The sequence below is a fragment of the Filicampus tigris genome, chromosome 13 (assembly GCF_054856515.1).
Source record: "Filicampus tigris isolate MCC_2025a chromosome 13, RoL_Ftig_1.0, whole genome shotgun sequence".
Lineage (NCBI taxonomy): Eukaryota > Metazoa > Chordata > Actinopteri > Syngnathiformes > Syngnathidae > Filicampus > Filicampus tigris.
The window spans coordinates 9,405,978-9,420,918 of record NC_141229.1 but is presented as its reverse complement, the minus strand read 5'-3'; the positions used below and the strand labels follow the sequence as shown (position 1 = coordinate 9,420,918).

Below are 14,941 nucleotides of genomic sequence, written 5' to 3'. Positions count from 1 at the left end.
TCTCTTTATTGAATCAGTTAGTTGCGAAACCCTAGTTGAAAACCTAATGATGATAAGCAGTATACAAAATGGATGGATGGCTCATGGGTAAAAGAACGGTGTCAAAAATGTCCTCCTTGTTGTAAAAGGTCAAGAGGTGATAATATGCTGGAAACACTGACTTGGTCATACATTTGATCCAAATTAAATGATGACTTTGTAATTGCAGTCATTTTAATGGCAGCACGCAGTTTTAGTTCAGTGTTGTTTTCAAGGCAGATATTTTTTTCTTTTTTATGGCATGTGACAGCTGATAAAATTGTTTTCAACATGATCGTGTCAAAGCCTCGCCAGCGTGACATTCATTACTCCCATTGGTTGCACTTGTTACAAGAAAACACTGTATTTGTGCCACGAGATTTTAGTGGCTGGTCCCCGCCATTATTAAGTCAAGGCACACTTACATTTGAAAAATGTCATGGCACGCCACACCACCAAACAAAATACTGAAATGGTGATTTCGTCTCAATTTACTCACTCAGTGTGAAATCTGGGCAGCCCAAAGACAACAGAGATGCCGCTAGAGGGTAGCATTTTGTCGTACAGCGTCATAATGACGTTTGTCCAAACAGGATACTGTAGTGACGTAATTCGTCATAGGAAAACATGGCGGCCCTCCTGGCGAGGAATCTGTCGGGTATGCGATGTGACATTTGGACATTTAGCTGTGTTTCTCTTTAATTTAGCGAATATTCACTGGGTGTGTTACTTACATGTGCTTTTTGCACGGAAAAACGAATGTCGGTTTGCGAGCCTGAGCGAGTTGTCCTTCCCGTATTGATATGTTGTCCTTGTGCTCGGACAGGGTTGCTGAGATCGCCGCTACTTGTGTCTCGATGCACCCGGACAAGGAACGTGGCACGGCTGTCCGGCTTCATCCAAGCAGCTCGACCCCTTTATGTCATTGAGGCCCCGGCCATACGCGCTCCCCTCCCTGCTACAGGCTGTCAACTATCCCGGTGCGGCCTCCTCCAACGGTAAAGATTCTCGAACCACTGCTGCTAGTACAGCAGTGAAGTCGCTCGCGGAAACATCATCACTTCCTGACAAAATATGAAAATCCAGACAAATAGTTGTGGAACTGAATTTCTATACTTTGGCAGCTCCGCCTTCACTATCTTCTGTATGCAGGGTGGTCATTAGCTTGATGGTACATATAATCCTAGCGGTCACAATATGTACCGTTTAAAGGCACATTTGTAGGTGTACCGTTGAAGGTTCTGCCACACTGACAAGCCTGTACCCTAAAAGGTACAAATGTAGCACCTTTTTCTGACTGTATCTACAGTTCAGACAAATATTGACACTTGTATAACCCGAAGATAAAGCGTAAACATTTAAACTGCAGAGTGACCCCTGCACATTCATGTTTCAGCATTTGCCTTTTGGGGAGCATAGCCCCTGTTATTTGCTGTTCCTGTGCTCAGGACCAAGTGACGTCGAATATAACATTGATTATATTGATATTGATTTGGTGCCATCTTGTGGCTTAGCTTTGTCTAACAGAAAAAAGTGCTTATTTGTCATCTTGTGGACTTCAGGCAATTTTAAACCAATTTTGGATTGGCATATATTACTCATGGATTTTTGCCATTCGCAGCAGGGCTCGGTCCCTATCTCCCCGAACTACATGTAATTTTAGCAGCATGGTGGAAAAGTAATTAGCACCTCACAGTTTTGGTTTTCAGGGTTTGAATATCAGCTCTTGAGGCAGGGTCCTACATGAATGAGTTAAGCCTTTTTGGGTGGTGGCGCTGTTGACCCTACATGAACCAAGTTGTGCTGGCTCTGATTTATAATAGTACTTAACATAATTCTTAATTATATATGTCGGGCTACCAGTGGATGAAATAAAAAAGAGTGTAGCCTTTTTGGCCAAAATGCACCCGAGTACTTAGTGTCACTAGGCAATCAAGGCATCCAGTTAAACAAAACATACAATAGTCTGACCAAGTTTCCGGGATGTACTTTGATTTTCCACACAAGACCAATTCATGAGTTGTGGCATGAAAATATCTTTAATATGGTATAAGTAGAGCAACAGAGGCCAACAGATAGCTATGTTCTGAATTATTTTATTTGTTTACTTTTTATTACGGAAGCAGCAATGATTTAACTGTGTGCTCGAGTAGTGTCTGAAGCCTATTTTTCGTTTGACTGATATGAACTATGTAGTCCACCATATAAGAATCCTTAAACAGTGAATAGGAAATGAATGGATCCTAAATACTATTTTGCAGGATATCTGCTCTTATTCCCCCGTTGAGTCAACAGCCCAGCAGAAGTCTGACATACTACAGTTTAAAGAAGGGAAAGAGGAAGTCTGTAAAGTCTGTCACACAGCGGTTCATGAGGCTGCATTGCGGTCTTTGGATTCGACGCAAGGTACGATTCTATTCTTGGTTTTGTTTTTATTTTACAAAGATGTTGATTTAATCTGGTTTTTCCCTCCTGTATACAGGCTGGATACAAGAAGAAACTGTGGAGGAAGAAACCGGCCAGACGAAAGCGACTGAGGGAGCATGTCTTTTGTAATAGAACGCAGAGTAAAATGTTTGATAAAATGACTTCACCGTATTGGAAAAGGAGGAACTGGTTTGTGGACGATCCATACCTGAAGTACCATGACAGAGTCAACCTCAAGTTGTGATTCATGTATTGGTGTCTTGTTGTAATATACGTAATGTTCAAATCTAGATAGACTTTGCATCCTGTTTTGTTTTTTGTTTTAAACACACCACAAGCAAAACCAATAGTCAGAGAAAACGTTTGCTTAATTTTTAATGGCTGTAAAGTGATTTTAACCAACAATAAAGCATGTTATCACATTACTGCTGCTACTTTTACATGTAGCGCACATCAATTTGAAGTCATTCTGGCCTGCCAGAACAAAATCTTAAGATAACCCTGCAAAGAGGAAGCATTTAATAATAATCATGAACGGATTCACATTAATTCAGTTAAGAATTCCATCTAAAGCAGGGCTGGGGAACCTTATTCCTTTCTGTGTACGTTTCCAGTTGCATGATGTCTTCTATGACGATATGACACTTATGAACAATTATAATGATCAGACCTTTATTATCGTATATTTTGAGCCTTTGTGGGTTAAATGTTTTGGCCTTTTTTTTTTTTTTTTAACTTCTGAGTTTTTTTCCCCCGTTTTTTTCAAATCAAGTGTTGGGCCGGCTGAAAAGCCCTAGTGGGCTGTTAAGTACATTTCCGATACCAGACCTACAATAATTATCATGCAATGGTGACCTTTTTGATCAAAGCACATTACCTCTAATACTGACGCTAAATGCTTGAAAAAACGATTTTTGCATTTTTAAAATCAGATCCATTAAAATGATACTTGAAGTGAATGGCGAGTGTATCCAAGAACATCCTTGTGAATGGTGCGGCGTGTAAACAAGACAATTGTACCTGAGAAGCTATTGTTTCAGCATATAAGATGCTGCGATGACAAGAACACTACTGTGCGCATTCAACCATGACAAACTGACAGTGATACTCAAATGCTGTCCAAGGCTCAGTAACATGAAGAAAATGAAGACAAAACACTGAGGGTGCATCAGGATCATAATTCCAGATTACCTCTTGCATATATGAAATGCTCTTCTCATAATATTGAAATGCATATTTCAGTATAACTTTTTAGAGAATACTGAATTCCGTCCCCGGCAGCCCCCATAAAACGCACAAGCACACATACAGTATATATATGCTGATTGGAAATCTGCAAAATGTCCCTCAAGAACTCCACAGTAGAGATGCTCAGAAATACAAAATACAACCTAACGCAGCCTGTGACTTATTTGTTGTTTTGATTTGCATTATGTGGCCTAATAAATGACAAAAAAAAGTAGATTGTCAAAATCATTCACCCTTCTGTGAAAGTGACTATTACAACCGTGACATTAACCACAAAAGACACTGGGCTACTCATACTGTACAGGTGCATCTCAATAAATCACAATATCATAAAAAAGTAGTCAGATGGATTAATTGAACAGACTACAGATGGCCAATTAATACGTATTTAGTTCCAGCTCCAATGTCATCCAATCTCAGTTATTGAGCAATGGACAAGGAAAGATGTTTACAAAATTGCAACGCAGCCCAAATTCTAATGGTCTGATATCAAAATCTTGACAACACACTTTTTTTAATGGAACTACTGACATTTTTTTAAACAATAGTCTTAATTTACTGAGATGCACGATGCTTTTTTTGATGAATATCTAGAATTAGGTTAGTGATTGATATTCACTATAGTGCAAAATGAATTAATGTGAACACAATATTCAGAAATAATTAGGAGCAGAAATATTAGGACAGTCGCTTTCATTTCGGCAAAGAGCCTGCATAGAATGGCTAATTCGTAAATGGAAAATGCCATCTTTTTGTGAAACCTGTCAAAGGTCAAAATCTGTCTTCCAACACTTCAATCACATGTTGAAAACTGTCCAAATACTTGTGGCCCTAACTGAACTAATCGCCATGTGAGACGTGATACTTTATATCTATAATTAAGGCTTTACTAGAGGTAAATAATTCCGCCACAGCTGCTTGACTTTTTCATGACGAGCTGTTTTTCGGATTCACATCAGATTTTTTTCCCACCCCCATTTTTAAAACGTTCACCACGGCAGCCATGCATTTGTCCCATTGGCGACTTACACTTAATGTTGACAAGCGAGCTGCAGTACATTCTGTAGCACAAACTAAAAAAAAATGCATGGCCAGACACACATGCAAGTGCCCAACTAAACCTCACAGAGAGAAAAAAAACACTCTGTACATACGTATAATGACTTATAGCAGGTCTGATCAGCATGGAACTCTCACTTGTTGTCCTTGCTGTATCATAACTGTATCATATAAACTTGTTGTCACAGGTCACTTTGGTAATACCAAATTCCAAAGCGGTGCTGCTTCAGTCACGTAAAGGTTCCTTCCTTTTTTTTTTCTCTCTTTTTTAAATTACGTGATGCAGCAGGCTGGAGGCAGCTAGAGGCGTCGATGTGCGCGGCCCATGCGCTCGCTCACATGGCTTCGTTGTTGGAACAAACAGCGCTCCTGGATCTCGTGAGAGGCCTTAAGACTCTAAGAGGAGGCTATGGGGAGAAAGGCAAACATCGACCACATGATCGTGTTAAAAAAAAGCACTTGATTGTTCTTTTTTTTTTTCAATTTGAATGTATTATTTTCACTTGCAGCTCTAAGATCGTTCTTGCCAGTTGGTAAATGCGCATTTCCGAAAGGCGCATGCTTTTCCCTGCATTCATCTAATAAACTGAAAGGCCCACATTCTCTGCAATGAAACACATGCTCATCAATAGTTCTGACAGGTAAAATAGCTTTTTTTTAAAGTCCTATATAAACATACAAGTAGCATCCAGTAATGTGTTTTTTCCCACAAAATTAAGCACATGCAAATTCCCTCATTAAGCTAAGTCAACGTGGACCCTACACATCTCACTGTTATGGCAGTAGAACAAGGTGAAAGGAAAAAATATATAGTACACAGTCATTTAAACAAAAATAATTTACTGACAATAATGAAAAAAATTAAAATATTCTACTAATTACAGTATAGCCTTCTCGCACATTCCCAAAGCATGCATGTTAGGTTAATTGAAAAGTCAAAATTGTCAATAGGTATAAATGTAAGTGAATGGTTGTTTCTCTCTCTCTCTCTCTCTCTCTCTCTCTCTCTCTATATATATATATATATATATATATATATATATATATATATATTCTCATGTAATAGGTATTTACAATAATTTCTGGAGTTAAAATGCTAAATTTCCAAATTTAATTATAGTAATTCAATTAGTGCCCAATAATGTTGATTTAATCACATTTGAGTGCAATCTTAATGCATAGAATGCTACAAAAATTGCTAAATTCAAATGCATAAAAAAAATACATAACTATGTTCCTGGGATTGAATGGCTGGACTGTGAAAAGACAAGTAAATTCGTCAATGGCAGTGAATGAGTTAATATTGTTAGGAATGTCTCCATTACTGATTCATTATCGCCATCCAATATAAATCACGTTATAAGATATACAGTTAAAAAAAAACAACAACATATGTTGTTGTAAATTGCCAGCGGAATCTTAATCTTTAAGAAGACACTTGCAAGTGGTTTGCTTTACTGGTGATTAATTCTGTAGAATCATTAAAACAAACATGATACATTGAAGCATTTATGTGGTGAAATGTACTTAAGACAATCCACATCGATGCATTCTTTCTATTTGGCCTTTACATGCCACATTTGCAAATGCAGTCACACATTGAACAACAAGTCCAATTTGACCTAATTCACCAAAAGTGATAAAAGTGTTTACAGCTGCAGGTGCACTAAAGCGTGAAGATCATTTAGTGGCAGCATTTTAAAACAATTAAAAAAAAAGAGTCAACCGGGTGAGTGAATGAGCACTCTCAAGGGGGGGGGGCAAGGGAGCGTGTTACAGGCAGGCAGCAGCTGAACACTCGTCGGCAGAGCGGGTACCTCGGGAGCTTTTCTTTTCACGAGCCCGATCTGAGGTGAGTTTGGAGCCCCCCACGCACCCTTCGCTCCCCCCTCTAGAGCTGGAGGAGTGGGGGAAGGCGTGGAGGGTGGCGAGGAATAAGGTGTCAGCGACTCCTCTGGCTCCCTTCGGTTTAATGCCAACACCTCATAGTCAATCATGTCAAAATCTATAAAAGGGGGGGGGGGGCGCTTGGTGAATCATTCGCCCATCAACTTTCAAGTGACTGACTGACAAAATTTCTACAAGAGATTCATCTGATTTGAGCCATTCAGGGCAAAAGTTAACATTATATAAACATATACCTTCGAAACAACAAAGCAGAGGCCAGATAGAAAGTGATGACAAGTGAATATCAATTTGCAGCAGTGTAAATGTCTTTCAATGTGCGTGACATTGAGATCGAGCGGTGAACCCACTGCTGACATTTAGGGCAAACTAAATATAGCCTTTGAGGATGTGTGAAAGTAACTTTCTTATTGGCAGCTAATCCCATGAAAATGTCCCGTCAGCATAAAGACTATAATGCATTATGGATACAAACAATTCCCCGAAATATCACCTATTTGTACACATCTCATGAAAACAAGCACAAGAGCAATACAAAAATAATTAGAGGATGCATAAGATGACCACATCATACTCATATTGTGTACTAGGAGTTGAAACAATCGAGTCAACTTGTTGACGCGTCGACTTTACAACTGCACAATGACAATTGCAGCTTGCAGTTGATTAACTGCCAATCACGTGTTTTGGCATTACCAACACACACGCCCGGCTGAAAACGCCTCGTGGTCGATCAGGTGGCCCGGTGCAACAAGTGTTGGGGAATATTGAGAAAAAAATGAGTAGTAGCCTCCAGTCACAGTGGCAAAATATGCTATCCTCAACTACAACAAAAGCAAAAGTGCTTTGCACGCCCGTATGAAACGGCATCCGCGAACGCTGGCTTACGAACAGCCTAAAATACTCAAGTCGGCCGTCAGCGAATCCACCAAATGCAGTCCAGTAACAATGAAAAGACAGACAATATACTTTAGCGTCTGCATTAGACAACTTGAAACAAGCCACAAAACCCAACTGTAGGTTTGCTATAATTCATTATTGCAAAGCATCCTCCTCCACTTTTAAAATGATATCCTATTATTACACACGGTGGCAAGTAGTGAACCTGCAATTGTTATGTGAAACGGTGATGGAGTTTTACCATTTCCTTCTGTCTGCGACGCCATGAAAGTATCTCATTAAGACTGGATGAACGAGTGGGTGGGGCCAGTGCAACCAAGAAAAGTAAGCGAGCTTGTGTTTGGTAGTGAAAAGTACCGCATAAATGATGTAATAAAAAAAAATCAATATTGACTCAACTCATCACCTCAAAGTTGATTACCCCAAAAAATCCCATTTACTGTTCGCTATTTGCGACCTTTGCAGGTTTTTTCACTGGAACCTACACTCAGCTATCTGTTGAAAGACACACCTAATTGTGTTTTTTTTTTTTTGGGTGCTCTTTCTTTAACAGTCTACGATAATGCCAAAAATACTCATTAACAGCTTTTTATACATCATCGTTTTAAATGTTAACTGTACTTATATTTAAAAATATTGTATTACTGTAGCGACACATGCATGAATAGCAGATGAAAGAATAGAACAGTCGTATTCCCGTGAGGATAAGCGGTTCGGATAATGGATAGATGATGGAAACTTCAAAGGAAAAATTGTGTTCACATGATATTGCGTAAGGAATCCCCCTGATTTTAAATCCCCCAAGCAGCTACTGTACTTGTGAGCATTATCACAGGACACACTTGTCCATTCCAAACAGGAAGAGGTTCTGGGGTAGTTGTAAGGGGGAACTCAGGAAAGAAGAGTAACCTGAACAATATCAAGAAAGCGACATGATAATTGGGCACATCAGCCTGGTACTGTAAATGCTGTAAAACGTAGCATCAATGCTAATTTCCACTAGCCTGCCCTCTATGGCGTTTTTAATTATGTTAGCATTAAGCTAGTGGATCTTTGTCATTACTGGTGTTTAAATGTACAAGGTTTAATTGTATTTTTTGGGAGCATCGTTCAGCGGCCATTTTGTCTTCTGTCGACTGAAAATGACATAATAACTGCTCACAATGACCAATCACGGCTGACCTGTTTTCTGAATCTGAGCCGTGATTGGTCGTTGTGAGCAGTTGTGATGTCATTTTCAGTCGACATTTTCTGTATTGCAGATTTTCACCTATTGTGGATGAGGCCCCATGATAAATGGGGGTTGTCTGTATTAATCTGGACTATTTTAAAGTTGTTTTTTTTTTGTGGGGAATCTTATTCCTATCAGGGGCCATTTCAGCTTTAATACAATGACGCCCTCCATACACTATACTATACTTCGTGAAAATACGACGTAACAATGGAACACAGGCTTAATATTGAGCATCTATGGGTTGCATGTTTTCTGGGCTTTAAATAAATGTTCCTCTGAGGTTTTAATAGTTTTAGAACGAGTTGAAATGTTATTTTGGGCCATCAAAGTCCCACAGGCTGCAGGTTCCCCACCCTTGCATTTAGTGACGACAACTGTCTCTGCTCACCTTTGTTGTAGCTCTCAGACTTGCTCCGCATCATGGTGCGGGCTCTGTGCTGAGCTGCCGCTTCCGCTCTCGTTGGCTGAGTGGAGCTGGCCGCGTCCGATTCATACGCCGCTAGATCTTGCATGCTGAAACTCCTCAACCTGTCCGTCAGAACTCCTTGGCCCTGGGACACAACAGAGTAGTTGGAAACAGAAAGCTCATGTGTATTTCGGGATATTAAAGCCTCGAACCATATTGTTTATACATGCATGTTCTCACAGGGTTTTGTTATTTGACTGGCCAGTAAGAAACAATGGAACTTTAAAGTTCAACTCAAGAAACCATACAATTTGGACCAGAATTTAGAGGAAAATCTAACCCAATTTCTGGAAAAAAGATGGAGTACCAGGACAAAAACCGCACATACGGGAGTGTCTTGAGTCAATATTTGAAACCTGGAAATGCTCTACAATGAGGCAGATAGGCTAACCACTAATGCACTGTGCTGCCATGGTGTAATATATACCACAAGATATTAGGGAAAGGTTATAATTAAAGAAAACTAGCAAAATAACTAAAAATTACAACTGAAAAAAGATTTTTGTTAACGAAAAATAGCGAAAATGTCAAACGTTTTTGTCAGCTCATATCAAACATGAGTTTTGACTGTTCATTATAAATGTATTTGTTTCAATATGCTCTGTTCGGAGGAAGGAAGGTCAGTCATTTGAGAATTGTAGTTTATTTTATTACACAATACTTAGGAAGCTTCTCTTTTATGTTGCATTCGGCAAATACACCATATATTAACTCATTCACTGCCAAAGACAAATTTATTTGTCTTTTCACAGTCCAGCATTTCAATCCAATTAACTTATTTACGTTTTTTCAATTTTTTTCAAATTTTATGGTAAAAGACGGTGTGAAAATGTCTGGCAGTCTAAAAAAAAAAAAACACAACACTAAACTAAAAGGAAGCTTTTTTTTTTTAATTCATAAAAACCAACAAACCTGCTCTAAACATAATAAAAACGGACTGAATTTCAAAAGTCAAAACAAAAATAAAAAGTAACTATAATGAAAAATCTCAGATGATTATAACCCTGGTTCTAGGTTCAAAATCAAATCTTGACTCAGGCCCTCCTGCTTCGAGAGATGAACGCTTTCTCAAACCAATTGGCTCAAAGTGGTTCAATGCTTCATGAGGCGTCACCTCACCATCACTGCACAAATTTGTGGATGGATCACATCAGAGTCACTTGGAATGCATGCCGAATTTTAGGCTACTAGCCCACTTTCCAATCAATGTCATCAAAGGCCCGATTATGAAAAGTCTCTGAAAGATGATAATCGATTTTAAGCGATATTCCATCCCTGATTTGCTAGGAAAATGGTCTGGTCCCCAATTGTAAATGATTTATTTGAATTCAACTACCTCATCAAATGATTGGTTAATGCTTCCAAACTGATATTTACATATACATATATACACAGCTTATTGTCTTGAATAAATGATTTTTTTTTAATATTTGATCAAATTCACCCGTGACATAAAATGTGCAACATATTGTAGTACAACAACAATAATATTAATAATGAATATTAATAATGAATTCAGGTGTATTGTAAGAGATACCAAAATCATACACTGCGAAATCAATACTCTGTCCCACCGCAAATGGTTGATACCCTGACTTACTCTATTAGGTCAGAACAAAACAAGAAATGTTCAGAGTCGGCAGTACCTTTGTTGCCGCCATGACTGCAGCGGTGGCGGCCACATTCAGCCCCTTTCTCCCATAATGCACCAGTGTGTCATAGCTTTTGTCCTTAGCTTGGCAGATGTATTCATCAATATCCTGGGACAAGCCACAAAACGAAAACATGTTGTGTTTCTTTCCGTGACAACTGTAGCTGCGTGATTGAGTCAACTCTGATCATGCACAACTCATTCCGTTACAGATGCAGGGAAAAAGACAAATATGTAGCAACACAGCAAAAGTGAATTAGCACAAAGCCACATTTGTTCCCTAGAGAGCTGAGAAGCTCCAACACCATTAACAGAGCTGGGCACTTGACCCTTTTTGCCGGTCCGGCCTCGAACCTTCACCCTTGACCTGGGTACCCTTCCGGCCGCGACCCCTCTCCCTTATTTAGGCAAAAAAAAGTGTCCGTGATTGACGCCGCCGCGGGAGAGATGCGAACGGCAGAGTCTTTTTAAGGATCAATAGCTGGCTAATTTACTATTCAAACCTGCTGTGGACACGCTTCAAAATGCGCCACTAGTACTTTACTACTTACCCAACTGCGTGTGATTACTTCCATTGCGAGCCTCGGGGTTGGCTTTGTTGTATTGTATAATTATTTGGGTCCAACAGACGGCCAGAAGTAGCAGTCAACAAGTTACTTATTTATTTTCCACACTTCCCTTCGTTCACGGCCTTCAAAATAAAAGCATGCCAGCAAACCACTATACACAGCAGCTTTGCTACGGCATATTTCCGGAGGTAGGGAAGTGTGTGCGTGGCATGTGTCGCAGACCTGTCGCCAACAGCACAATGCGTCGGTCATCAATGCGGCAGGTGTCACTCGCGCCGACGCGGGAGTAGAGAAAAGAAGCCTAAAAAGAAGCCTTTCACCAAGTAGGCTGAGATGATATTTGGCCGCCTCGCAACAACGTCATACACATGAGGGCCGATTAGTGGGCCGGACTAAAATCCACTTCCGGCCATGCTTAGTCCAGTCATTTTTCTAAATTTGTCACCCCTCCACCCCAAAAATGGGCATCCGGCCGGGCCGGAGGGTCCGACCGGTCCGGCCCAGGGACGGACTGCCCAGCTCTGACTATTAATGAGGGGTATCAACAGTACAAACTCAAACCAAGGATGGTGTTTTCCCCGTCCTTGAACTTCACAAAAGGAAGTGGCAAAACAAATGGGGAATGTTCACCTTTTCTTTAGAGGAAAGAGTGGGGTGGACAAACTTCCTGTAGAGCACACTGGAGCCTTTAGTGTACGGCGACAATAACCACACCACAAAGGCTATCTTCAGTTCATAGTAGAAAGGAAGCCTGGAGTGAATGTGATGACACACAAACACACAGTCAAGAGGCTCACTAGTCACAATCACTTTCAATTGTATTCATTGAACAATAGGTTTATTATGGCGGTTGGGTGTATGGGTATTAAGACACACTATTAACATTAAGACTGTGCAGGTGTACCCAATAAACATGTTTGATTAAAATGAAAGCCTAAGACTACTTACCAGCAAAGAAACATATCGGTGAATACTTCCACAGATGTAAATAGGGCAAATATTATCCAGTACATCATCCATTTCACCTAAAACGCAGGAAAAACAAGCTCACGCTTATATTTACAGTCACTAAGGGGGATTTGAAGTGACAATATATAGCAGAACAAGGGCGCATATCCACATATTGATACGTTGTCCTGTAAATATTTACGTGTAGGAACCGTGTAAAAATATCATAGATGAACGGCACTGACACATGCAAACAAAAGCACAGATGAAAACATACGACTATGAAGTAATCCCCCCGCTAATCGCAAAAAGTTGCGACTAACTGATGCTCCTCCAAAATTTTCAGAATTGCCTCGATGAATATTTTTGGCTGTGAATATACCACACGCTATGACCTTCAAACCCTTTAATATGATTTCAAATTTACATTATACAGCATTACTCTTGATACATGGCAATTTTAAGGCATTTCAGAAAGAGCACAAAAAACATTGGTGAATTTATGAATACTGAACCCGAACAAGCGAGTCATTACCAAAGTAAAAACATAATGCACTTACGTATTCCTTTACGTCTTTGGACTTGACGGCTTTATAAGACGAGTAGGCAGGATATAGCGTACCAAACACAAGTCTGAAAGAAAATGTTATCAATATTAACATGGGGAAATTACATTAAGACAATATTATTTAACGATATGACTCTACATACGTGAACAAAGCATGTATTAATTGTGCAAAGGTGAACATTGTAGTCAAGTGTTAATCCCACCACAGTATTAACTCATGGAAGCTATAGAGTAACTATTCACATTGACATCTCAATATTCTGACTTTATGACACATGATTTATGACAATGTGCCTATGTTATAATGTTGTCACAATGATGTCATCTTAACGACCAGTGCTTATGATAAAGGTCCCAATAATGAGTCAGATTTAGGGAGGCCATGTTTTTTTTTCTCCCCCCACCCCCCTCACCCATCCTAGTGAGACAAAGTTAGCCTGCGTGGAGACACCTGCGGCCCGGCTAAAGGAGCACCGTGGCCTGGCCAACAGCTGAGGGCGAGCCGATCAAGTTACTGACCCGCATGCACTCAGCACAAATAGAGTGATCACCATTTTGTGTATCCACATTCGCTTTAGTTTGGACTCGGCCTTTGTGAATGAAAACTCATGTAAATTTAATTGACTTGTTTTGTCAGGCTTGGCCCAGCCTTTACTGTGCTATGGCGCTCACTCATAGCAGGATAAAAATAAGCTTCACTAGTAACAATAGATAATATCTTATTCAATTCGTGGGGGTAGGGAAGGGTGTGTATTTCTATGAACATGTCTGGATTTATTCTTTTCGTGCTTTCAATAACATGACTGCTTGTAACCTGAGAAGGCTGACCCATCCCTTTTTTGTGTTTTTTTTCCCCCCTCCAATGTAGGACATCAACACATTATTGAGTAGCCGCCCAGTAACATTGGTGCCTCACTTATTTGGCTAATGTATCCTAATGATAACAATAATAAAACACCAGAGAGCGTCAGGCAGCAAATAAATACCTGGTAAAAATAAACAGGCCCACCACTAGCATTCCTCCCGAGCTGCTTCATACCAGCTGGTGACAGTTGTGTTACATTTTGTCACACACACCAAAACACAATACAATACAGTCCTGCTGTGCTGTAAGAATCGAAGGAGAAAAGCGCCTTTCGAGCGTCGCCTTCCGAAAGGCGACAAAACAAAGCAATTTCGCAATGATCGTCACGCTCACGTGTGAAAGGATTTTTAAAAAATTAATGACTTACACCACAAGTCTGGAGATGATCCAAGAGACCATTGCGCCGCAGAGGCAACAGAACGTGCTGTCTCTGCTAAGGAGGAGTTTCCTCCGCCTGATGATGATGATGACAGGCGAGTCAAGGCGCCCAGCACCAGCACACACCGACGCAACGACACGCAGTGACACATATGGCCACAGGAGGCACTGTTGCAACGCACGACAACATGAAGCACGGCTTTTTAAATCGATAGAATGCCGTCCCCATGTTTTCATTGCACATTTTCGCTAAATAGGGTAACCAAAATAATAGAAACACCTCTTAAATGATCGAATGTAATGAGAAATTGCAAACTACAATTACAGTTTAGTTCTTAATGTGTTGTCCGTGTGCGTTTACAGCACTACAAATTACAATTTCTTTTTAAATGTTTTTGTTTTTACATCGCTTAAAACTACAATAATGGTTATTAAACTATACTTTGAAAAACTTCTGAGGCTGAGCTGGTGCAATTATAAACCACTGTAAAATACAATAATTAAAAAAATATGTATACTCATTTTAATCTGCAAATCAAAATGACATTTTCACTACAGTTTTATATCAGTGTAAGGCACGTAATTCAATACATACAAGAGAGACGAAATTAAATGAATAAATTTGGATTCGCATGTAGTTTGGAGTCGTGTAAAGAATGTTTTTTTTCCATCTAGTGGTGAACTAATAGAATGCAGCGTCCTAGG

At 39.8% G+C, this 14,941-nt stretch overlaps 2 protein-coding genes across 4 annotated transcripts; one reads left to right on the top strand and one right to left on the bottom strand.

Annotated features, from left to right (window-relative positions):
* Positions 1–568: 568 nt before the first annotated feature.
* mrpl35 (mitochondrial ribosomal protein L35) lies at positions 569–3,404 on the top strand. The gene is made up of 4 exons (XM_086049090.1): positions 569–676; positions 845–1,016; positions 2,280–2,424; positions 2,501–3,404. Exons 1-4 carry the CDS (start codon positions 646–648, stop codon positions 2,687–2,689), a joined length of 537 nt encoding a protein of 178 aa, XP_085905216.1. The 5' UTR covers positions 569–645; the 3' UTR covers positions 2,690–3,404.
* reep1 (receptor accessory protein 1) lies at positions 2,804–14,366 on the bottom strand. Of its 3 annotated transcripts, none has more exons than XM_086049088.1 (8): positions 14,226–14,366; positions 12,986–13,058; positions 12,426–12,502; positions 12,108–12,228; positions 10,904–11,017; positions 9,180–9,342; positions 6,570–6,757; positions 2,804–5,159 (listed from the first exon to the last, which is right to left on the bottom strand). In XM_086049088.1, exons 1-8 carry the CDS (start codon positions 14,255–14,257, stop codon positions 5,088–5,090), a joined length of 840 nt encoding a protein of 279 aa, XP_085905214.1. In that variant the 5' UTR covers positions 14,258–14,366; the 3' UTR covers positions 2,804–5,087. The 3 variants fall into 3 exon arrangements, with proteins under 3 accessions (XP_085905214.1, XP_085905215.1, XP_085905213.1); XM_086049089.1 differs by lacking the exon at positions 14,226–14,366 and adding an exon at positions 13,980–14,107; XM_086049087.1 differs by lacking the exon at positions 14,226–14,366 and adding an exon at positions 13,137–13,226.
* Positions 14,367–14,941: the final 575 nt, after the last annotated feature.